The sequence below is a fragment of the Gavia stellata genome, chromosome 19 (assembly GCF_030936135.1).
Source record: "Gavia stellata isolate bGavSte3 chromosome 19, bGavSte3.hap2, whole genome shotgun sequence".
Taxonomy (NCBI): Eukaryota; Metazoa; Chordata; class Aves; order Gaviiformes; family Gaviidae; genus Gavia; species Gavia stellata.
In genome coordinates, this window is record NC_082612.1 from 2,881,410 (window position 1) to 2,903,673 (window position 22,264).

Consider the following 22,264-nt stretch of genomic DNA (forward strand, 5'->3'; position numbering starts at 1 on the left):
CATCCCATTCAAATTACAAAAATGGTATTTACAGCATAGCCATGTGTTAATTGTTTTAGTACAAATGAACACAAATTGCTATTTCCAATCTCAACCGTGTAAGGCAGAAGACTTCTCTGAAAATAAAGCCAAAGAAAAGTTTTTCAGCGCATCACGGTGTGAATATAGGGAAAAGAACTACAGATTTACCTGAGGGCAGAATTTGGTCTCTTTCTTTTAAAGTAATCCATGGTCTCGGAGGCAGCTGCTCTGGATGAACTAAAAAAAAATTTAAAGCAGTGATTAATTCAGGGTTTATATTTGTAAGATACAATTTCTAAGTCAAAACGATCACTGAACAATAATGTTCCATACTGTGCTTTGCAACCCCAATTCCCCAAGCCTTTTTATGCTCCAGGGGAGGCAAAAATCATTTACATGGCTAGCTATAAGTGAGAGCAAATTTGTCGGTTGTAAGAGTCATGACTAGTCTTGTCTCTTGCTTTCAGATCTAGAAGCACCACCGAAATGTTCCTGCACCTTGAATATAGTGCGGAAGAAGGAGGGGTAAATCCTGTAGTGGTTCAGACATCCTATACCCCCCTTCTCCAAGAACCTCACCCTATATCCATCATTCCTGCAACGTTTTAACTTAGGAGACGTCAAGTGGCAAAACAGAAAGCTCAGTTACAGAACCACGATGCTGGATTTAAGTCAGGTACTGGATATTCTTAATCACTTTGGTATTTCTAGATCTAAATTTGACATTCTGCTTGGATTTGGATTATAATTTCTAGTGGAAAGTATCAAAATGGCTTCAGCAAGGAAGATTTTGCGCTTTGTTGGTAGCTGAAGGGTTTCAAACAGAACAGTGGGAACAACTGGCTGTAACATGGGAAAAGCTTAGACAGTATACGTCAACCTCTACCACTGTGTGCGAGTGTGCGTTTGTGTGTACAACTGGAACCACTTGACAAAAACACAGAAGCAGTCAGAAAGTACTCTCCCTTCAGTGGTTCAGATTCTTTAGCAGCAAATACTGTCAGAAATGCATGCTTTTAAACCACTTCTGTCAATCAGATTTGTAGGTCTGTCACCTGCTAGATTGTCAAGCATGTAGTTCAGTAGCTTTCGAGTTCCATCTGGATCCTGGTAGAGGCTGAGAATATCTTGTGATAAAGGATTGCCTGCCAACAGCATAAAAAAACAACTGGTTGATTAACTGCCTGACTTCCTTGAGGCTTTCCAACCAAAGAAAATCTCCCATAATGAGAACAGACAAATTGACTCAGAAGATATTTAGGTTGCTTAACTTGGAACTGTAGAATACCACAGTAACAGGTGCTATAGAAATAGCTAGCACACATAGACTTTCTTCCTTCGACTCACCTCAACCAATAATACAGTAGATTAAAGGGTTTATTACCTATCTAGAGATTTGAAATAGGCTCGTAAGGAAGTTTAATAGCATTTAAAAAGAAAAGCATTGTTTTCCAAACCGGCTGGTCATTTTTGCTACAAGCTTAATATCTCAAATAAACTGTAAGAAAATGTTGAGGTACGACACAAAGCTTTTGTGCCCGGCCCCCTCAGTAATTCCAGAGTACTCCTAGGAATATTTAACTGCAAAGAACTCACTCACCTTTCAAACCTAGGGTTTGTAGCTGGAAGAGCCGTCCAAGTTCATAAGGCAAAACCCGTAACAGATTGTTATTTAAAAGCAATTCCCTGCAGCAAATGCAAAAACACTTTTGATGAGTATCTCTTCAGAAGAAAACTCTTAAAGCGCTATATGCCGCTCCTCTTCAAAGATGACACTTTTCACCCCGAATTTTTTTGTATGATGGAAAGATATGCCAATCTCCCCATTTCAAAGCAAGATCGAAATACTTTCATTAGGGGAAAAAAAAGCCACAAAACCCCCAAAACACAAAATTAAATCAAGGAGAATTTAAACAGCAGGCAATCACCAAGTCTCAAAGAATGTTTCAGAGCAGAAGACTACAGAACTTACAGACATGTATCTGTAGAGATCAGAAAAGAAGGGTCACGAACCCAAAAGTAATTATTAGAACTGAAGCTTTGCACCAGTCTTGAGTTTTTCAGAATTACTTTAAATACAAGAATGGAAAGCAAAATAAAATTCTTGGTCCCAATCCCAGAATATAGATTTTTGAAAAGTTAACCAGAATAGTTTCTCTCACCTGAGAGATACCATGTTTCCTAGTTCTGCTGGTAAACTTCTGAGTTTGTTGGATGACAGATCCAGGTAAACCAGATTATGAAGCTTGGCAATATCAGGTGGAATGCGAGTAAGATTATTGTCATTGAGGTGCAGAGCCGTCAAGTGCGTCAGCGACCAAAGTGACGTACTTAAGCTCCGCACTCTACCTAAAAAAGAAAAGCAAAGAACCACCTCTTCAGTCAGGTTTGCACTCTCAAACCATCCGATACAAACTATGGGGGATTTCAGAATATGGGATTTCCAGTGCGGAAACCCTACCACTTCAGTGGAAAACTCAGCGACACTTGCAGAAGATACCTTTGTGTATCTTTTCTACGAGCAGACTTTAAATAATTACCTAACCCTCCCATTTAAAAGGACAGAGACAGAGGTACGGTTCTAGGGAAGCAGATGTGCTACCCAAAAACTCATGTCCAATCTGAGTCGGTGTTTTAAATCAACTGGGCTGAACCTGAGCCAGCCAAGCTCGAAGGCAATCTACTAAGTCAGTTACTCCTTCTCCCCCAACTCAGAAAAACTGTTTTCACAATAGGATCCCCTATCTGAAAGCATCTGGTGTGATTCCGGAGCACCAACAACTCCGCCGAACCAAAATTCAAAACCAAATCAACTCACCCGAGATCTCTAATTCAGCCCAGTGCGACTTCTTCCCGTTGGCTACCTCTTCTGCTGACATGATGGTGTAAATTCTGCGAGGATCTGGAGGATCATATTTTTCCTTTGGCATCCCTGTTAGTCTGAAAGACCGTCACAACCGTTACCGTCTGCCACTCAACAACATTTCTTCATTTCTAGCCTGCCAGGAGATTACTTTCCCCAGCGACACTGCAAAAACACGTGCCCTGGAGTTTATGTACAACAGATATTGTGCTGACATCAGCTCGACTGCTCCCAGTGCATGGAGTTAAGCAGGTGCTCAGACCTTCGCAGAATACAGGCCCGTAACGGAAAAGGGCATTTCTTCCTACAAAGTTTGGTTTTCTGCAGTCATCTGCAATGTTACCTTGTACTGCCCCGATGCAGACTTTCTGGATTTCCTAGTTTATCCCCCAGACCGAAGCATAACCTACATCATCGCCGAGTTATTTGCTGTGTGCAGAACCTGCAGACAAGATGACAGCATTTTGCTGTTCATGGCGAAAGCACACGCATTGCTCCCTCCTGTAGTTTTCCCAGGGAACAAACGACTGAAGAGAAGGCTCTTCTCTTTGCTTTTACAGCAACTATTTTCAACATACAAAGTCCTACTTTGGCACTGTGCTTATACAAGACTTGAAATGGCAGTCTGAAGGGGAATTAGCTAAATTTTTCCATTAACTATCTAGCTTTTCTGCTTTGTGTTGTCTCATGCTCACTATCAGTCAAGACCTTTTTAATCCTAATGGCCTAGGAGACATAAACCAAGCTCAGGTAAAATTCTCATTAGCTGTTCTTATGCATACAGGGCTTCAGCCCAGTGCAAAACTTTAGTATCAGATGCACTCATGCCTTAAGGGTGAGCTTGTACACACACAAATTCAACTGATCTCATTTTCCAGATTCTTGTCAGAGGAGAGCTCCGATGTCCCGTTCAAAAAACATACACTTTTGTGATGACATGGGAGGAGTTTCCCTCCGTACCTCCCCAGACTACTGTGCTGAGAAAGACTGGGGCAGAGGGGGAGAAAGGTTGTTTTGTTTAAAAACATAAGGTTAGCTGAATTTGCTGTTCACTGGTCTTTTCCTCCCCAGACACACAAAATACACAAACCTTGATTTTATACAAATCCAAAGCAGCTGGTCTACAGGATGCATTTCTTCCCTCATACATACATCTCTACTACAACTGGCTGCAATAGCTGTGAAGCTCTTAAAACAACTATAACTCATTTGGTTTGCTGAACTGACAAGACAGAAAACTGTGAAGACTTTGAGGAAACCAGTTCAGGATCGCACGTCCCGTTTACGAGCTTCAAGCACTGCAGTTTTTTTCCAACTGATGCAGATAGCCAAAACAGCGTTCCAGCATTGCACAGAAGCAGGAGTTGTCCCCTGCGAAGGGTCTCAGTTACAGGTCTGGTGCTTCCTTCCCCAATGAACGCCCGAGGAAATTCCATTCACGCTGAATTAAGGCTCCCTGTTGCACGCGCAGGGCAGATGCGAGCTCCACGTCTAATTATAGACAACTTCTATTTACAGGTGAAGTCATACGGCGAGGAAAGCTACAGGGTAAGAGGATTCTGCGCTCACGCTGCTCAGATGCAGCAATTCAGTTCGAGGCAATGAATGAAACAGATCACTTAAGGACACGGGATTAGACCTGAAATCCTTCGATCCTCATTTCAGAACCCAAAAATTGGGAACGGTACTTCCCGACACAGAGTTACAGGCTATGCTTCGGGAGTGCTAAATCTCCGGTGATTGGGGTCTGCTGGATTTATCTTCACTGTTAAATACGTGCACGTGCAGAAGCAGGGAGCAGCCCCGGCCCCAAGAACAGATTCCTCACAGCCCCTGACGGGAGCCGTAAGAGCTGTATTTCACCTTTTCTCCTGGGCATGCTTGCCCTTAGACATGTATGAAACTAATCCACATTCCAGCGAGTCTTGACACGGCTCTTCCTGGATTTTGCTAGACCCCTGGAGCCGACCAGGGACATCCAGCAGAGCCGTGACTCGCTGCCGAGACGGGGGCATTGGGAGAGCTTGCAGTCCCTGCCAGCTGCGGAGAGCACGGTCCCGGTCCCAGTCCCAACGCCTGCAAGGAAACACATCGCGACACTACCGCACTTTGTATTAAAGCCTAATTGCCTCGAGTAGCAGCGAGTGTATTATCTAGCATACTGCTCAATACAAATTTTACGTGATACACACTCGAATCAAGACCACAGTCCTAGCATTTCAGACACGGCATAACCAGAGCGAGTCTGCAAGCTAGTTTTGCAGCAAGTAAAGCTCTCAAGTCATTTTTACAGGATTACCTGCAATGATCCTTTAATAGAAAATGAGATTTCATTACCTGGCAATATTTATTTGATCCGCAAGGCATACTGAAGACTATAAGGGGGAAACCAAAAAGCTGGGTGGTGAAAATCAAGCAGAATACCAATGAAGGATTAAGCGTTTATGGCAGAAGGGAGTTGTTTGGATCTTTAAGTCTTGATCATCAAACTTTTGAACTGACTCAGGATGGGTCTTCATTTTGCTTTTTAATCTGTCATATCTTAAAACAACCCATACTTCTGCCACATCTGGACCTAGCACATTGCAAACTTTGCTGTGCAATACTCAGCATCAGTATTTGGGTGAGTGCTCTGTGAAGCACGCTGTGCTTACCGGGTCTTCACATTCTTGTTTTCTACAGCATAGTATTATAGTAATATCAGATGCAGGCAGATTTAAATTTCTGTTTCTGTATACTGAAACTCCTCCCTGCCTTGCATACTGCTTGGCAAAAGCTTTGGCCACAGTTGCTTCCTATGTGTTTCTCAAAGTGCATTTCCAGGTAAAAAAGCCAGCGGGAAATTATTTGTATTTCTGCTCGCCGTTTCCTCGCAAGCCAGACACAGCTGGCTAACCGCTCAGGAAGGCTCAGTCCAGCCAGGGGTCCTTGCTGTCGCATGCACGTTGATTCAAAGCCTTGAAGTGGCAGCAGTCTCCCCCAGCTGCTGAGCAGCCTCGCTGGAAACCAGAGCGGGGCTTGCCGTTCCCGCTGCCAGACCCCAGCAGCTTTGCTCCTCACAGTGGGGCAGAAGTCGGACAAATATCGCAGGGCCTGGTGATGAAGTCTTTAAAACCGTGGTGGTTAGACTATCTGAGTCATCCCATACTCATCCATACCTGCCCACAGGCCAAAGGATGACCACTGACCAGGTGATACCATCCAAAAGCTTCAGGAGTACAGATTCCTCCTTGGCAAGGAACCCAATTAAATTATGTTGAAATATCGCTCGTTATGAGAAGTGCTCTGCCAATTTAAAGCAATTTGCGGCAGTCGGAGGCCCTCCAATGAAATGAGCCCTGAACTGCGAGGCAAACGACACGCACATTTTTCAGATATTAGTCACTTTAATGTTATTTTGAAATAGTAGTGACTCAAACAAGCATCAGTGTGATTTCCAGAGCTACAGAAAAGGGAAAACAAACCTAAATCAAATATACTTTTTTTTTTCCTTCTGCGTAACAGCAACATTGAGCAAGACTTGAAAGCCACGACATGTTTTTTTTTGAAGCAAAAATGAATTCTGCCTCGGTTCCCATCTCCTATCATTCCCATCTCTCCCTCTGCTTGTCCTGGAACTAAACCAGTATCCAAAAATCCCAACCTATTTTTGCTCGGTCTGCAGGGAGCTACACCGAGTTCCCTGAATCAGTTAACTCCCAAATCGGAGGCATATTAGCGTTGTCGCAAGGAACAAAGCAGGAAGACCCAGTGAGGGATGTGGGAACTGAAATAGCACTGACTTAGGTCAGCTTGAGCTGTTGCAGAGTTGCACCCTGCAGGTTCAAGCAAGGCCTTTGCTAAAATTCAGCAAGCACAGGTGTGACATGAGCAGAATATGTGCACTCAGTTTCTTTGCTTTTCAAGTGGGACCAAAAAAAAATTCTTGCCAGCTTTTCTTCTGAAGAGTTCCCTTGGAAAACTTTTGAAGCTACTAAAACTTGCTCTCCACTTCAAATCTAACCATATAAACTTAAATAGCATGACCCTCATACTGTGTAAATCAAAGGAAACCCTGAATATGAGAACATCAGTGCATTAGTACAAACAATATCTAAGCTCTGAACAAACTTTGAAATCTGGGAGTTCCTAACAACGTCGTGCTTATGCACTAACTCTTTGGCTACAAGTCCATCCTCAAAAGCCTGGAGATGACTGGCATAGCAGGGTTACTCAGCTGAAACCCTAAGTATGGTCTCAGGTGAACTTAAGCAGCTCTAGCTCAGCTGTATATAAAAAGGGCCAGGGGGAGGTTGCTGGGTTTGGAAGTGTTGCAAGCATTAGGTTTGTGGCTGCCTTTTTTTTGCACTTGTTTTTTTATATGTTGTTATATTTGCTGGCTTTTGTGTACAGGGCACACTGACTGTCAATGAAAGCCAAAAAATAAGGGAGTAATGTAACAGTACTGAGGGTGTGAAGAGTGTCAAAGAAGAAAGATTTAAGCTATCGGGCTGTGCCACAGGCTTTTACTCTGAAGACGTGTTTTTTTGGGGCAAAAAACAACGGGAGCTTCTGCACACTCGGCGTTTCAGACAACCAGGTAGTAACAGAAAAGAGCACTTCTTCTATACTTAACTATCTAAGACCTTCTCAAATTATACAGGTGTGGAGAATATGTGGATAGGGAGGATGTAGTTAGCAGTATGAAATATAAACTCTGATTTGTCTTAGGGAAAAACTAAAGGAGGCTCTACAAATTCCATCAATACAACAAGAGAAAAAAGGATGCTATGCTAGGGATTAAGAAATTTCTTAACTCATAGTGTATTTTTTTTTGTATGGGTGGGGGAAATCAACAGCAGCTGTGAACATAGAAAATCTTTTCCATTGCACAGCACATCCAAACACACCGAAGTAACTATCTCAGGGTCGCTATAAGAGATGAACTGCATGATTGTAATTTCTAATTAAGTCGGATCTTTTCTTCCGAAGGCAAATATCCCCCATCAAACAGAAGGATTAATGTATGTTCAGCAGAAAAAGAAAGCCTGCTCAAAGCTGCCCAGATTATTTGGCATCTATGTTGCAGGAGGACTTTGAAGCCAGACAGGTCCAAGTCCCTTAGACCTATGTGCTGCTGCAAAATAATGACCAGTCCCTTCCCCAGAAAGGCTAGAAGGTACATTTCTTAAATTACAGTGACTATAAGGTGTTGTTCCGTTTAAGTTCTTTCATACCTCAATGCATAAATGAATTGTCTGTTTCTAACAAGGAAGGAAATAAAAAAGAGCTGCAACTTCGTCGTGCTTCAGCCCTATGTTCATGGATGTGTTGGCACAACTCAAAATCCTTGCCTCCAGCAGAGTGACATTCTTGTGATTTTTTTTTTTTTTTTCCCCCCAGTCTCTGTATATAGATGAGTCAAATGGCCAAAGCGTTTTGAAAACTATCCAGCAGACGGCCCTGAATCATTCTTCCTTCTTTTGCGCAGTAACAGCTTACTGTCCATCCACTTCCATATGATGATCCCTCCCAGGAATTAAAAATCCTGCTGGCTGACGAGGCCAGAGCGTGTGTGTGCGCGCGTGTATATACACAGGCACATGTTATTTAATGTTGGAAAGTTGGACTGCAAGCTGGAAAACAGAGCCATTTTTATCTATGTATTTTGTAAACAGGACTAAATGGTTGCAAAGGGAGGAGAGGAAGGCTACTCGTCTGCAATAACCTCGCTCTGTTTTTATGGGTGTATGACAAAAATCTCCCCATCTCAAGCCTCCCGAAGGAGAAGGGGAAGAACAGTCAATACCCACAAATACAAAAACTTACTTAGAGTACTTTGGGAGGGAATGAAGATCAAGGAAATATGGTGATTGTTTAAAAGTATGTTGAAGTGATTTAAAACAAAACTAGGATATGTATATATGTGTTAGCTTAAGGTAAACTACTTAGTATATCAGTATCTATAGTATCTAGTGTATACATACTAGCAAGAAAATATGCATGGGGAATTTTGATAGTCTTTGGCTTGGGTCTGAATTTTCTTCATTGTGCTTTCCTGCAGGAACATGTTCAACCACCTCTGTGTATGCTGTCTCTACCAAGAGTTCCAACGAGCACCGCGAGTCTGCCAACAAAGGTACTGTCTCCTTTCGGTTTCTTATTCCAAGTAACCTGATTGGGAATAGAGATTATCATTCAAATGAATAAAAATGCCTGATCATGATATTTTATTAAAAAGATAAAATAAGCATTTTGTTACTATCATTTCCCAATACTGAGATGTCAAACGATCTTTGAGGGAAGTATAATCAAAGCACATAAGTAGAGACTACTTGGACACAAGTAAGTATCCTACCAACAGGGGGATTGTTAAACAGTAAGTTGAAATAAATCGCAAGGCACAAGATGAAATTTGAAATTCATACTAAATCTAAGGAATAAGAACCAAAATTTCAAGCTTACCAACAAACGATGAAGTCCACAAGTACAACTGAAAAAATATTTTGTTTTATAAATCTGCAAAAAGATGTATTTATTTTCCTATCATCCACCCAAGACAACTGTTTCTCACGAGAAGGCACACTGACTCTGCCGTGTAGAGGGCTCCTCTACATGAACTCAGTAGGACTACTGATCTCTACGCACTAGCAATCTCTTCTTTGGCAGACAGAGTCCAAAAACACATGGTTGGGAGAACTGTGGAATCTAGAGCACTAAAGGTCATTTACTTCTATCTCCTTTCAAGTCTGTAGCAACAGTAACTCTGCCTCTATAGTAACCTGTAGACAGGGCCTCAGCCCAGTTTGCTTTTTTTAAATAATCTGGGCTCCAAGCGGGAAAGAAACAGGACCTTACTTCTGTAATGCTGTTGGTAAATTACATCAGCTTGTACTCCTCACATCTGCTAATTCATTTAAAAATACAGCAAGGCAATATGGGGGTTTTCTTGAACCACATCAGTCACGCATCTAAAACCAAACTTGCTTTAGTACATCTTTGTTACGCTTAGGTTCAGTACATGAATTTCTTAACTTGAAACTTTTAGGGAGTCTTCACACATATTGCAAGGTGAATGTTTTAATAAAACTGCCACCTCCTCTACATGATCAAGAGAAATATTAGATGTAGAAAATATTTCAACAAAATAAACTTCAGAAGCAATTTTCACAGTCCTTCCTTGTACCTATCACAAGGCAGATCTCCTTCAAGGAAGATAAATTTATATTGCAGCTGATGGAGGCAAAACAAGCAGAATTGGGAAGACTTAAGTAGTGGGATCTCTATACTGATGCTGAGAGGATGAAAAACTGTTCCTCTAAGCTATAACTGGTCAGAAGGCATGTTTGTGCTGAGAAGCAGAAGGGAACCGACTCTTACTGTGGTGCTGCCCCTGCCTGGCAATTTTACTTTTGCCGTGGTCAAGGGAAACTCACAGCCATTCACCAGGATTGAAACAAGGCTGCACAGACAGGAGGCATCTTCATGGAGTAACTTCAGGGTCGGGAAGAGAGCGCTACTGCTTGATAAACTTGGTTGACAACTTGGAAAATGTTGCAGTCCTTACCAGAGAGGTGGCAACGCCGGGAGAACCTGCACGCAGGATTTTGAACTTGTGCTCACTCACTCCAGCTAGCGAACCCAGAAGTGTGGTGAAAAGGACATGTCAACAACAAGCAGAGCAACAATACGATGGAATTGGTCCAGACCTTGCTCTAGATTTTATTCCACGTGGTACTTTAGATTAGGCTTAGCAAGAGGAGGCTATTTAAGTTTCGCATGTTTGGTTTCACAGAAAATCCTCTCTTTGCTCATCAGTGAGCTCCTCATCGTGTGAGAGGTGCAGCAGTTCATAGGGACAGCTAGAGGCTGTTGTAGAAAGGGACTGTTTTCAGGGATTGAAAACACAGTCACTGCTACCCTAACTACACAGCTTTCTTCCTTTCCAGTAAGGAATTGCCTATGCCCCGCACGCTGGTTGGGGTACCGGCTCAGCTCATGCAGAGCTGCTCGTGTGCTGTGGAGCCCCTGTAAGGCAAGCGAAACAAGATGTACGATCGGCTGCAGCGACGTTCAGCAACCACATCCTGCAAGGCTTCTCGCCTCCCCTGCCTGTCTCGACATAGGGCACAAGCCTGAGCACAGGGAAGTTCAGGTTGGGGGTGGGAATAGTGAAACGCAAGAGGTAACCAAGAACCTGCAGCTGATAGTAAATCCAGTGGCGGTGGGATCTCAGGGGGCTTCATATTATCACTTCAACAAAGACCGTAAAAGCCTGGAGAAGCATAGAGAAGTCATGGAAGCAAACCCTGGAGAAAAGCAGCAAAAGCCAAGGGGAGGAGTGGGAAGGGAGGGAATGAGCTGTATTCAATCAATTCTAGAGCCAACTGGCACTCACTTGATGGAAATGCTAATTGTCCTACTGACATACACCCACTAGTTATTTCCCCCTGTTCCCTCATCTCCTCTAAATGAAGTACAGAGTCTTTCCTTAAATCACAGGTAACACAAGAATATCCAGGTTTCCACCCTTCCTTTTCCTCTATGTCACACCCCCTCTTACAAGAACAGCTGAACTATTTACTGCATGGAAGTACTATGTAGCATTACTTCTAATTTCTGTACTTAGTTAACATTTCAGTCCTTGCTCCAAAAGAAGTTTCTGCTCTGTTTGAAATAGCTCTGTTACCTCTCATTGTGTACATGACAACTCTTGAATATCTGCATCAAGTAATAGAGTGATACCTGCCTTTGTCTGCAGATGCTGTTTATACTTACTGCTTTCAAAGGAGCTCTTTGGGGCTAGTTTACAAGCAAACACAGGGCAGGTAGCTCCTCAAAAGCAAAGCTCTGCTTAACAGAAATGCGTACAAGGGGTCATCTATTACAGGGCAAGAAGAATGTCAACAGACAGCCTGTAAATAAATCTAATCAGAAGATCCCAAAGGGATGGTTTAAATAGTACATTTATTTTCACAAGCATCCCACGCTCGTTCAAAGAAATGACCCATTTGCAATACCACCCCAGCCCCTGGAGACCACTGGTCTTTTAATGAGATACAGGACAGAGTGGCTTAAAGGATTAAGAACTGAAGTCAATGAGAGTCTGGGGAAGGAAGCAGCCCGTGCCAGATCAGTAGCAAGCATCAAGACAAAACGCTGTCCTGGGCTGTGGGCACAGAAGAAAAGCAGCCGTTCATGGATGCAACTTAAAGCAGGAGGTTTTCCAGGTACCAGTTTGACAGCGATAGGACCGGGAGACGGAAAACTCTCAACACCAAGAAATGAGCAAGCTTAAAGCGGTGTGCTGTGTGAGCATCCCTCTGAGCCTCGAGGGAAAGAGTTGTTTTATTGACAAGCTGAATCCGACACCTCTGCTCGTTCAGTCACTCGCTTAGAAATGATAAAGACCCTGATCAAGTTGCCGGGAGCCAACACCTTGTCTCATTCAACTCCTCAGGATCAATAACTGGAGAGAAGTCAGCTATCGACCTGGTTTTTGAGCAAAACTACACCAGAATCATTAATTCACACACACCGCTGCAGCAACTTTGAAGCGGTCTTCTCAATGAACGTTTCTTCCTTTCTTTAAAATACAACTTGAATCATCAATAACCTTTCATCCTTCAAAGAAAAGTTTGCGCTAGGAGAAAAGAACGAATGAGATTATTTCCACGGCTACGACATTATCTTACCCTTTAAGTGGTAGGCTGCCAACGCTTTAAGAAAATAAGCAAAGCCCATCAGCACTTCAGCTACTCTCCCTATATGATAGAAAGATAACGGCCAGCTTATCGCTCACAATCTGTTCTTGGCAGCAATAATTAACAACAGGGAAATCTGCACCATAAAACAAACTTCAGATACCTTTAAAATTACAAGGTCTGCCCTGTTCAACTACAGGTAGATTTGGATGAGTCAAAACTCAAGATTTTAAAAGAAAAGGTGGGGGGAAGCCAGAGGAAAAAGCACACACCAATGCTGTTTTGCAATTGCTGGCACAATAAATTAGCCTTTTCATGTTACAGCCCAGTTTCAACAGGCCACAGGATACTGCACTAGTGCTCCAAGTAGCTAGGCTTGTACGCTTAGAAGAGTGAGGGGAAAGAGAAAGGATCTCTTTCTTTAAAATAAAGCCGTTTATAGGCATAAACCCCTTTCTTGGTAGGGTCTATTTAAATGTACTTTACCTCTTTTTGATTCAAGAAGTAAAAAAGCTTGTCTGATAGCCTGAGAGAAGCATATTATTTGGATATTGAAAGATAGCTAGTTCAGCTGCTTCTGTATCTGATTATCCAACTCTTTCCTGTGTGCATTTATGCCATACTTAAACTTCCAAATGCTAGGTTTAGTTTTAAAATCAGTGTTGACGAGTAACATATACTCTTCCAGTTACGTTCCAGCAAGGTGGAAAATGAGAAACTACAGCAACAATAACCCAAGACAGTCTCCGCGGGGAGCAGGAAATTCAGCTCTAACAGACAAGTGAGATGTGGATATCTGGAAGTTAAAATATGAGCATCTATGAAATCTGACTGCAACAAGACACACAAGAACTATGAGCTCCAGCGGGTCAAGATGCTACCCAGTGCAGGAGGTATCCTGCTCTTCAAACCTAAATTAGCAGAATGCTAATTCTGTTGCCCAGAATGATCACTGTAATATTTAGTTTATTAGAGGGAAGTAGGCCATACAGGAACAAACGCTGATGTACATGTTAGCTGGCAGGGCGCACGGCCGAGAGCTGACATGAAGTGCGCTCATTCCTCTGCCAGAAGATAGGTTGAACTTGGGTGGATTCCTCTGTTCAGCCCCTCGAAGGGATTTCATCTAAAGCACGGGCATTACCTAACCAGGGAATACTTTTGGCGATTTTTGCTGAAGTTTTACGAACAGGTCAGTTTTCTGCTATTTCTTAATATGCTAGCCTGCGAGAAGTTAATTCAAGAGTTCCCTAATGTTTGTGTTTGCAAAGGCTTCCTCATGGTCCTCCCTCCCTCCCCGTGACACTGAGTTTTGGTCACGGTCCTTCGCTGCGGATTCGGAGTTACGCAAGCCATTGGGCGCTGTCGGAAGAGCTGCGGCACTAACGCTGGCTTTCAAGGCACTGAGGTGCGCGGTTGTCCAAGTACTCGCGACACTAAGTGCTGTATGACCCTGCAAAGAAGATAATGATCTCTGAAAGGAAGTTAAAGAGAAATACAGTCAGAAGCCCCGGTCCTACCAAGCGCCACTCACTAGTGGGTAGCATGCACAGTGCTGCTTTACAGAAACAGGGTCTAAAGCAAGAACACAGATGCAGTGGGTATGCGGAAGAGGCAGGTATGGATTCAGGAATGCGGTAGCATTGTTCACAGCTTGAGGTTTTAAAACACGTAATTTTCCATGTAGAAAATACCTCTGAGTTACACTCATCTCCCTGCACACACGTCCAGGGTTGTTTTGTCCATACCTGCAGCTGCCGTGAAATAAATGGCCATCAATTTAAAATTGAACGGTACCACCCTTACAGGGGGAGCTTTGGCAGCACCTAGGGGTTACTGTAGCAGGCAGAAAAACATCTTGCAGCTCATCACAGGACTAGTCACTGTGCAGTCTTCAAAGCAAACCATACACCAAAAAATACATCTAAGAATGAGACGGATATCCTAAGGTCACAGCCTCACTCAGGCATTGCTACATAAGTCTGCAAAAAGGCTATATAACCTTGTAATTCAAGACATTTCGAAGAGATCTTAATACTGTAAAAAAACCCCAACCTCCTATTCTAGCCACAGGTCTCAAATACTTAATACATGTGCTTCTCCCATCCACTGAAATTATTCCTAATTCATCTGATGAACTCCACTGCTTCACAATCTTTCACTCCAGACTAAGGAGGAGAAGGAAGAGGATCATTGCACAGGTACAAAAATGTGCCTGGAGATTGAACGACTCCCAATGGTAAGATGTAATTTGGCTGGAGAAAAAAAGGCAAGCCAAGGGCCATCTGACAATCTGAACCTGACTCTTCCTGGCGCTTGTGACGGTATTCTGGTATGTGAGAATTTGTCTGGCCCCGTTTTCCTTTTGCTTTCTTAACTTTCCAAAACAAAGGGATTAGAGGAAAGGCGTTCACAAGTGGAAATTTCTGCTGTGTGGATAATTCATCCTGTGCGAGCTCTCTCCCACTTCCAGGGCCAGTTGTAAATTCATGTAACAGAATAAATATAAATCGAATTTTAAGGTATAGAGGAAGCAGTAACCAGTTTTCTGGAACTATATTCAGCACTGCCCCAACTGGCCTTTTCCTGCCTGGAGCTGCCAGTTCCCCGAGTCCAAGAAAATGCAGAGTGTTTTCTTTTACCTGGAGAGCACAGTTTCTGACAACTGTTCTGCTTTTATGTCCCTTGCAAATCAGTTTTAAGTTTCCTATCGGTATCAGCAGGAAGCTCTATCTTGCAGCAGCCTGTGTCATGTGTGCAAGGGCTGGGCAGCGCATACCGATACGTGCTCCAACAAGAAGTGAGCGAACCAACCCTTTCCAAAAGGCCAGTAAACGCTGGCAGTTTTACTGCGCTGGTAGCGGTTCCCATCTGCGTTTCTCCCCACGGATGACTGTGCGACAACTCTACGCTTTCCTCCGAGCATTTTCGTTCTGCTCCGGCTCTCAGCCTGAAGCAATGAGAATAGCAAAGGATATTCTCCACGTGCCAAAGCTGACTCAAGATAAAAGACATTTATTTGAGAGAGATACACCCCCCCTTGTACGATCGGGAAGCTTACTGACTTCATGCAAGTATGTGTGGCAAGCAACTCTTGGGCGTGCATTTGTCTCCACCCCCCAAGAGCAAACTACCTAGCCTACATGGAAGAGACAAACGTATCTGGAGTGCTTGAATGGGACCTTTCCATCGGAAGCTCTCAAATACCTTTTTAGGTCATGAAATCTTAGCGTTAAGCACCAGGAGCAGGAACGGCTGCAGGCCACATAGCTGAAAACATAAAAACCTGCAGGACCTCTCCACTCTGCTGTTTACGAAACACAGGATGGTAGTATCCAGCAAAGCATACAAAGTATATTTTCTGCTTTCCCCCTTTCTCAATTTTCCTGCGAGTATCGTGTGGAAAAAACAGCTAAAAATCTGTAGAAGGAAGTCTTCAACGTGCTTCTCTCCCTACGTACTTAAAGCCAAGCCAGAACCTTCTGCGAGAGCCTTTAGACTGATTTCTTAGGAAGAAAAAAAAGCCAAATGAATTTGTGATTAGAAGGCAGAAAGATGTTCAGTCAGATGGAAGCATTCCTGAAAAGCGAGGGGAAAACTACCCAATCAATTCTTTCAGCTGCCCTAAAGGGTAAACAGCAAACTCGAGCACAATCTACAAATCCTGACTATTATTAACAGCTTGACCAAAAGCAGATGTCTTTTCACAAGTACGAAGATAACTACAAATCTGATGAACTAAAAATACACGTTCGACAGACCCTGGCACCAAAGCAAAGAGAAAAAAAAGAAGAGGGGGTCACTTGGCACCATTGCTCCCAATGTGAGGTTCAGGTCCCTCACTCAAGAGAAGAAACTCGGTAAAAAATTTTGTTTCAGCTGGTAGTGGACACTCAAATGAAAACAAAAGAGGCTTTCTGGGTTTCAAATTTACCCAAAAGGCATACATGTTAGCATTCACAAAACTTTGCTTAGCAGCCCATAAAAGCCTCCTTTTCAAAATGATCTGTCAGTACGGCAGGTTTCAGGAGTTGTCAAAATGTCTGAAGAAGAAAACCAAAGCCATTTTTTTACGTGGGGAAAGCTCCCTTTTCAATACTGAGATCCTGTAAGGCGAAGGCTACGTATCCCTTCTGTCTGTAGCTGGGAGCTATGGCATGTGTATTGCTAAGCAGAAGGCAATTCCTTTTCCCCCTTGCTTTTCCTGAGGACGCTTTCCCCCTCCTTGCTTGCCCCTACAGCGGACAACAAAACCTCCTTCGCCCCTACAGCGGACAACAAAACCTCCCTCCGCAGCAACATGAGGCTAAACATTCCACTCTCTTCTGCAACTTGCAGAGCTGTTTGGGCCCACGAATACTTTTTTGCCTTTAAAAAGAATTTAAGATAGTTTAATTGTGGTTTTTGTAGTTTCAGAGAGTTGTAAGTAGGAGACTGGAGAGCTTTTGACTTGCATTAGTAGTCATGTAGGGACTGGTGGCCAGGATGAAGGACCCTTAGTCGGGAGCTTTGGTTTGCATTCCCCTTTCCAACCCAGGCCTCCGGAGACCACAGGTGGGTGCATAACTTGGGAAGGGCAAAGGCCCATGGGCTCTTCAGAGGAGAGCTGCCTCCGGTAGTTTCCCAGCCATAAAAATTCCTGCTGCTCCTAGCCGACGGCACAATAGGTTTGCCTTTACGCTTGGTTTAGGCTAACGAATAATCCTGATTCTCATCAGCTGGGATGATGGCAGGGTGTTCTGAAGGATTAGTTGGTTTGTGTCTGTGAACAGTCAAGATTTACCAATCCTCAAGCTGCAAATGGGGAGGGGCGGGGGGGCCCCAAACTAAAAACCCTTCTGAAGACCCATCACCCCATGGACTCGGAAAGTACATGCCCCCTCCCAAGGGCTGTCATCTTTATTCCTAGACTTTTCTCTCAATAACATGTACTGATCATTGTCGTCAGTAAGATGGACACTTTGGTGGGACAAGTAAAATAGTACAAGAGTTCCTGTGGACATACTCGAATTGGAGCCAGGCAGCAGTGCTGCTGCTGTGATCCCGGGGATGACTATTTTTGACACAGCCACTTTTAACCGTCAGTGTCACAGACAAGCCTCGACTTGCTGTCGGCAGCGAGGCAATGAGCGAAAACCCCTCCTCTTCCTCTCTCCTCTGGCCCTACTCTCGCTGTTGTGCTCAAAGTGGAAGTTTCACTTTCCTCAACCTGGTTAGTTTTGACAAAAAAGGGAAAAGTATTTAATTTCTCTGCTGCTAGCGTAGGTGAGCCGAGCACCTTTAACAGGACTGCGTTGTAAATCTGTGAGATCTGCCTGCAGACAACGCACATGGAGTGTTAACTTCATTTAAAATATACACCTATACCACAGACTTCATATCCTAGGAAATCTGCAGATAGAGTCCTACAGCCCTTTTAATCTCATTTTATATACCTTTCTCAGAGAAAACATAAAGCTCCTTTACAGGCAAGCAGAACGCAAAAGACAATAAACCATTTCGCTGAATGCTAAGCATAAACACTACAATGCCATGCAATCATAAAACGCCATTAATCATTTACATCAGGAAATGCCAAAGTAAGGGTGAACACACGCAACCTTATCTGTTCCTTGTGTACACATGCAGGTTACAAGCTTTAGTTAAATTACTTGTGTGCATGACACGCAACGGCTAAATGGGGTTCTGTTCCTTGGCCCTGGGTGCTGATTTTGTACAGCTTCAAAAATCTGTGTTTACTGACTGCACGTGAGTTGTAGCTAAAATTGTTCGGAGCTGCTTTTTTTTCATCATGGAGCATCTTCATCACTGGTGGTTTAACGTCTCCCCTCGAAAGGGATGAAGTTTGTTTCTTGTAGAATATCATATAAAGTATTTCTGCCTTACATAAGGCATTTCTGCCTACCTTTAATCATATTTTCAATGACCACCAATCAAACCCTGGAGAGAAAGCTTTCTGGTAGTTTCTGAACACTGCTAAGTCGCTTCTTGATCCTCTGTAGAGAGATGCACAGGCGGTTGCAAAAGTTGTTCTTCTAAACAGGATCCCACAGCAACTTTTCTGCAGAGGTTTTCTTCCAGTGCTCTCTTTTATTCAGAGTAAGTTCAGTCTGGGTTTTGTTTTCTTTTTGGTGGCTTTTTTTTTTTTTCCCCATGTTTGCAACTCTAAGGGAGGAGTTTTCTCCCAAATAACAGAAACCAAGTCACGTCCAGTACCTTGCCATTACAGGTAGCTGTCACGTAGCCCTTTTGTGAATTTACCAAGCTTCAAACAAAGCCAGTCAGCACGTTCAGCTAAAGGCCTTACACGGTCCTCTCTGCACCCCACTCTGTGATCTATTCCAAGGCACTCCTGGAAGAGGCAGAAACGGATGCAGTAAGTCCTCTGCATGTAAAGTCTTCTTGCCATCTCCTGCGGGATACTTCAGAGTTTACTTTGTCTCGTCTGAGTTGTTTGATCTTTTTTGGAGGGGGGTCTTGTGGCGGGAGGTACACGTATGACATTTGCTGACATGGATCTGAGATGCACAAGAATTTTACAACGGTGAAGGAGAGCAAGAGAATGGCAGAAACACTGTCACCAGCTGAAGACATAGCAGTAAAGAAACGTCCTAAGACAGTCTCTTTTTTTATCGTTGCAGGTGAGATGGAGAAGCTGTACAGACAAATCACTGAAACCCAAAGCATTAATCAAAAGGTGAACCTAGACAGTACTGTCACTACCTATCTAAGAATCAACACTTCAAAAAAATACGAACACCGTGCAACCTCCATCTCCTGTTTTGTTTGTTTATTTACTGTCAGGTTAGTGAGCAAAACTGGCTCAGCACCGGGTCCAACGAGTGGCAGGGCTGGGAGCGAAGCAGCACTTCCCCATCCGGCACCAGCAAAGTTCAGTCAGCTCTGCCGCGACAGTTACACCATCAAAATAGCTTGCTGCATATCTTGACACATACGTTAACTGATAACCTGAGAAATGGAGGAGAACGCACAGCTCTTGGATTTAGTCACAATTTCTACACAGCTTTCCAGAGCAATGGAAGACCTGACAGCTGGGCGTCCTGAGCAAGGTAAGTGCAGCATTAAAGGCAGCTCACTCCCCTCGCCTGAGTCACCAGTGGTGCACAGGGGATGTAGACAAATGCAGAGGAGAGCTATCTATATCTTTATGGCGCTAGCAAATCCGCTTGAGACAGGAGAAATGCTCTGATAAACTGAAGAAAGCAAGTAACAAGCACCCAAGCCTTGATTACAGGCTATCATCAAGAGAACCACAGAATTTGGAAAAAAAAAAAAAAAAAAAAATTACAAGAGGCTTAGCATTTAATGCTCTAAAGTAGTAAATCCACAGCAAATCCTTCTGAATCTAAATATGCCTAAGACATATTTTAACTTATTTTTTAAAGTTTTTTCAAATGCCATCTTACACTCCCAAACAACTAAGCTCCACCATTACATTTGCTTTCTCAGTATTCTGCAAATCAGGTTACCTTCAGTGCCTCAAGTGCCTTTCTGGCATCCCAAAAGCTCTTTCCGATAAATAGTAAGCAAGCCATTTATTCGTATTTATCTCCCCCTTTAAACCCAAGTAACCCAAAAGTGTCGAACAGATTAAAGCTGATCTAAGCAGTATTTTTTTTTTTTGCAGTTAAAGAAAGTTTGCTCTAAAATTCTGCACGTTACTGACGCATAATTTTACCGCTTAAAACCAGAATGCCCTCGGAAAGGTTTTAATAAGAAAAAAGAAATGCACCTCCCCATTTGTGCACGTTGACTTTGAACAAAAAAGACAGTGGCTGCTGCGGTTTACCTATATGTAAGTTTTTCTTCCTGGTGTTTTAGATTTAAATTAAGGTAAAGACTTGCCCCAGTGTGGAAATTAATTCATTTGTTTCTCCAGTGGCACCTTTTCATTTTACTCCCAGAGTCCACACACGCCTTGGGATCACTTGCTGGCTTATTTCTTGTAAGACTGGTGTGAAAGCTAAATATTACCGTGCTTGGCAAACTCGGTCAAAAGCCTGCCTTGCTCTTTGCAAAAACAAGATTGTTAATGAAAAACAACCACAGTCGACACGGGAAAAAAAAATAATCCCAGCTTATCACATGAAACGGAAGATTTATAAACACCTTTGGATGGAAAGAAAACAAGTAGCAGCCATAACATCACTTACTTCCCTGAGAGAATTCCCGCTGCAAACATGACGGAGCTCCTACGGACCGTAGATGGGAAGAGGAGAGCCACACACAGGGAATACACCCTGAGCGGTTGTCCCTTCCAAGCCAGGCAAAGAAATGTCTAATTACACTACATCCCTGGGAGCACGGTGCTTTACTGGCAGCAGCACTGCTACCAGAATAGGGAAAAAACACCCTTTAAAAACGAAAACAAGCTATATCAGTAAAAGTGCACTTTTGCAGATAACTGCTTCTACAGCTGGGACTTCTGCTGGCACAGCTATGTCAGTCACGGGTCACACTTCGTCACAGCGCTCGCAGACAGAGCTGTGCCAGCAGAAGTTTGCCATATAGACCTGGTGGGAAACTCAACAGCGAGTAAAATGAGTCCGCAAAGTTTCGTGGTTTTCGTGCTGCTGCCAAACTAAGTTTTTCTAACGCTCTGATGATGGGTAGTCTTACTCCTGTGCTGCTGACACGTTAGGATCTTGGCTTCCAAGGACAGAAGAAACCTAAACTTAGCTCAGGAACGTGGCAATACCTATCAGCTGTTTACATTGTACTTTACCCTTCAATTAAATACACAAACTAAATTAGAAAGAGCTCCTGTAGTAAGAAAAGATAAAACGGAATAAATTAAATTCTGCTGTACTGTAGCACATGGAGTAGACCGCCCTCACTTTTACTAGTAAGAAAAGAACAAAACTGAAAGTGTTGAACGGGATTTGTTTAGCAGACAGCAAAGCACTGCAAAATTCCCACCGTTCAGTTAAACTGAACAGTCAAACTGTAACGGGGCTTTTGTCATCTTCAATCTTCTTTGAAGGCAGCGGGCAAGGAGATTTAACGCCCGAGTTGACGCTCAAACATAAGTTCTATTCAGATGAATCGACACGATACCGCGGGTCGTGCGTACAGCGATGCGTATTGTTATTCCAGAGCACGGAGCGGCAAGATGTCAGGAGCGTGTGCTGCCGATCTGCTCTGGAGCAAAATTACAAAATCAAGCTGTAAATAAACTCCCACCACCCTCCGTGGGGGAAAGAAAGCTACAGGCAAGCGCTTCGGTGCCTCCGAACCCGCTTGCATTCAATAATGAATAAAGCCGTCCGGAGCGCAGGGCTGTGGAAAGGAGAAGGGCTACGTACAGGAAGTCAGGTCAGGCTGCGGCGCTTGCACGCAGCGCCAAGTAAACCTCAGATGTAAAGCCTGCCTGTACCTTTTGTGAGGTATCGCCAGCACGTGGCCGTATCTAAAGCAGGCTGCGTTTCAGGAGAGCAACGTTTGGTAGTATGAATTTCACCATCGCTTCCTATTTTGATAGGGAGAACGCAGAAATAAAATCACTGGCAGTGCTGTGTTTGTAAAGGCCGTGCTCCACCTTCGTCGGAGCTTTCTGGCCCTCCAAACCGGGATACAGCTTCTAGGAATTCCTTGGGTTGTGTCACTGGGAAGACTTTGTTATTAGAAATAATGTACTTCTTTTTTTAGGAGGAAAAAAAAAAAGCACCGGGGCAAA

General features: G+C 43.4%; 1 protein-coding gene across 1 annotated transcript in view; it reads right to left on the reverse strand.

The window, feature by feature from the left end:
- The window catches only part of CNOT6L (CCR4-NOT transcription complex subunit 6 like), a 34,440-nt gene that overhangs the window by 10,974 nt on the left and 1,202 nt on the right, over positions 1-22,264 (reverse strand). The window contains exons 2-6 of the mRNA XM_059826799.1: positions 2,840-2,961; positions 2,184-2,370; positions 1,622-1,707; positions 1,077-1,166; positions 190-258 (exon numbers count right to left, since the gene is read on the reverse strand). Coding sequence (XP_059682782.1) covers positions 190-258; positions 1,077-1,166; positions 1,622-1,707; positions 2,184-2,370; positions 2,840-2,951 — 544 coding nt within the window. The 5' untranslated portion in view covers positions 2,952-2,961. The remainder of the gene's footprint in view (positions 1-189; positions 259-1,076; positions 1,167-1,621; positions 1,708-2,183; positions 2,371-2,839; positions 2,962-22,264) is intronic.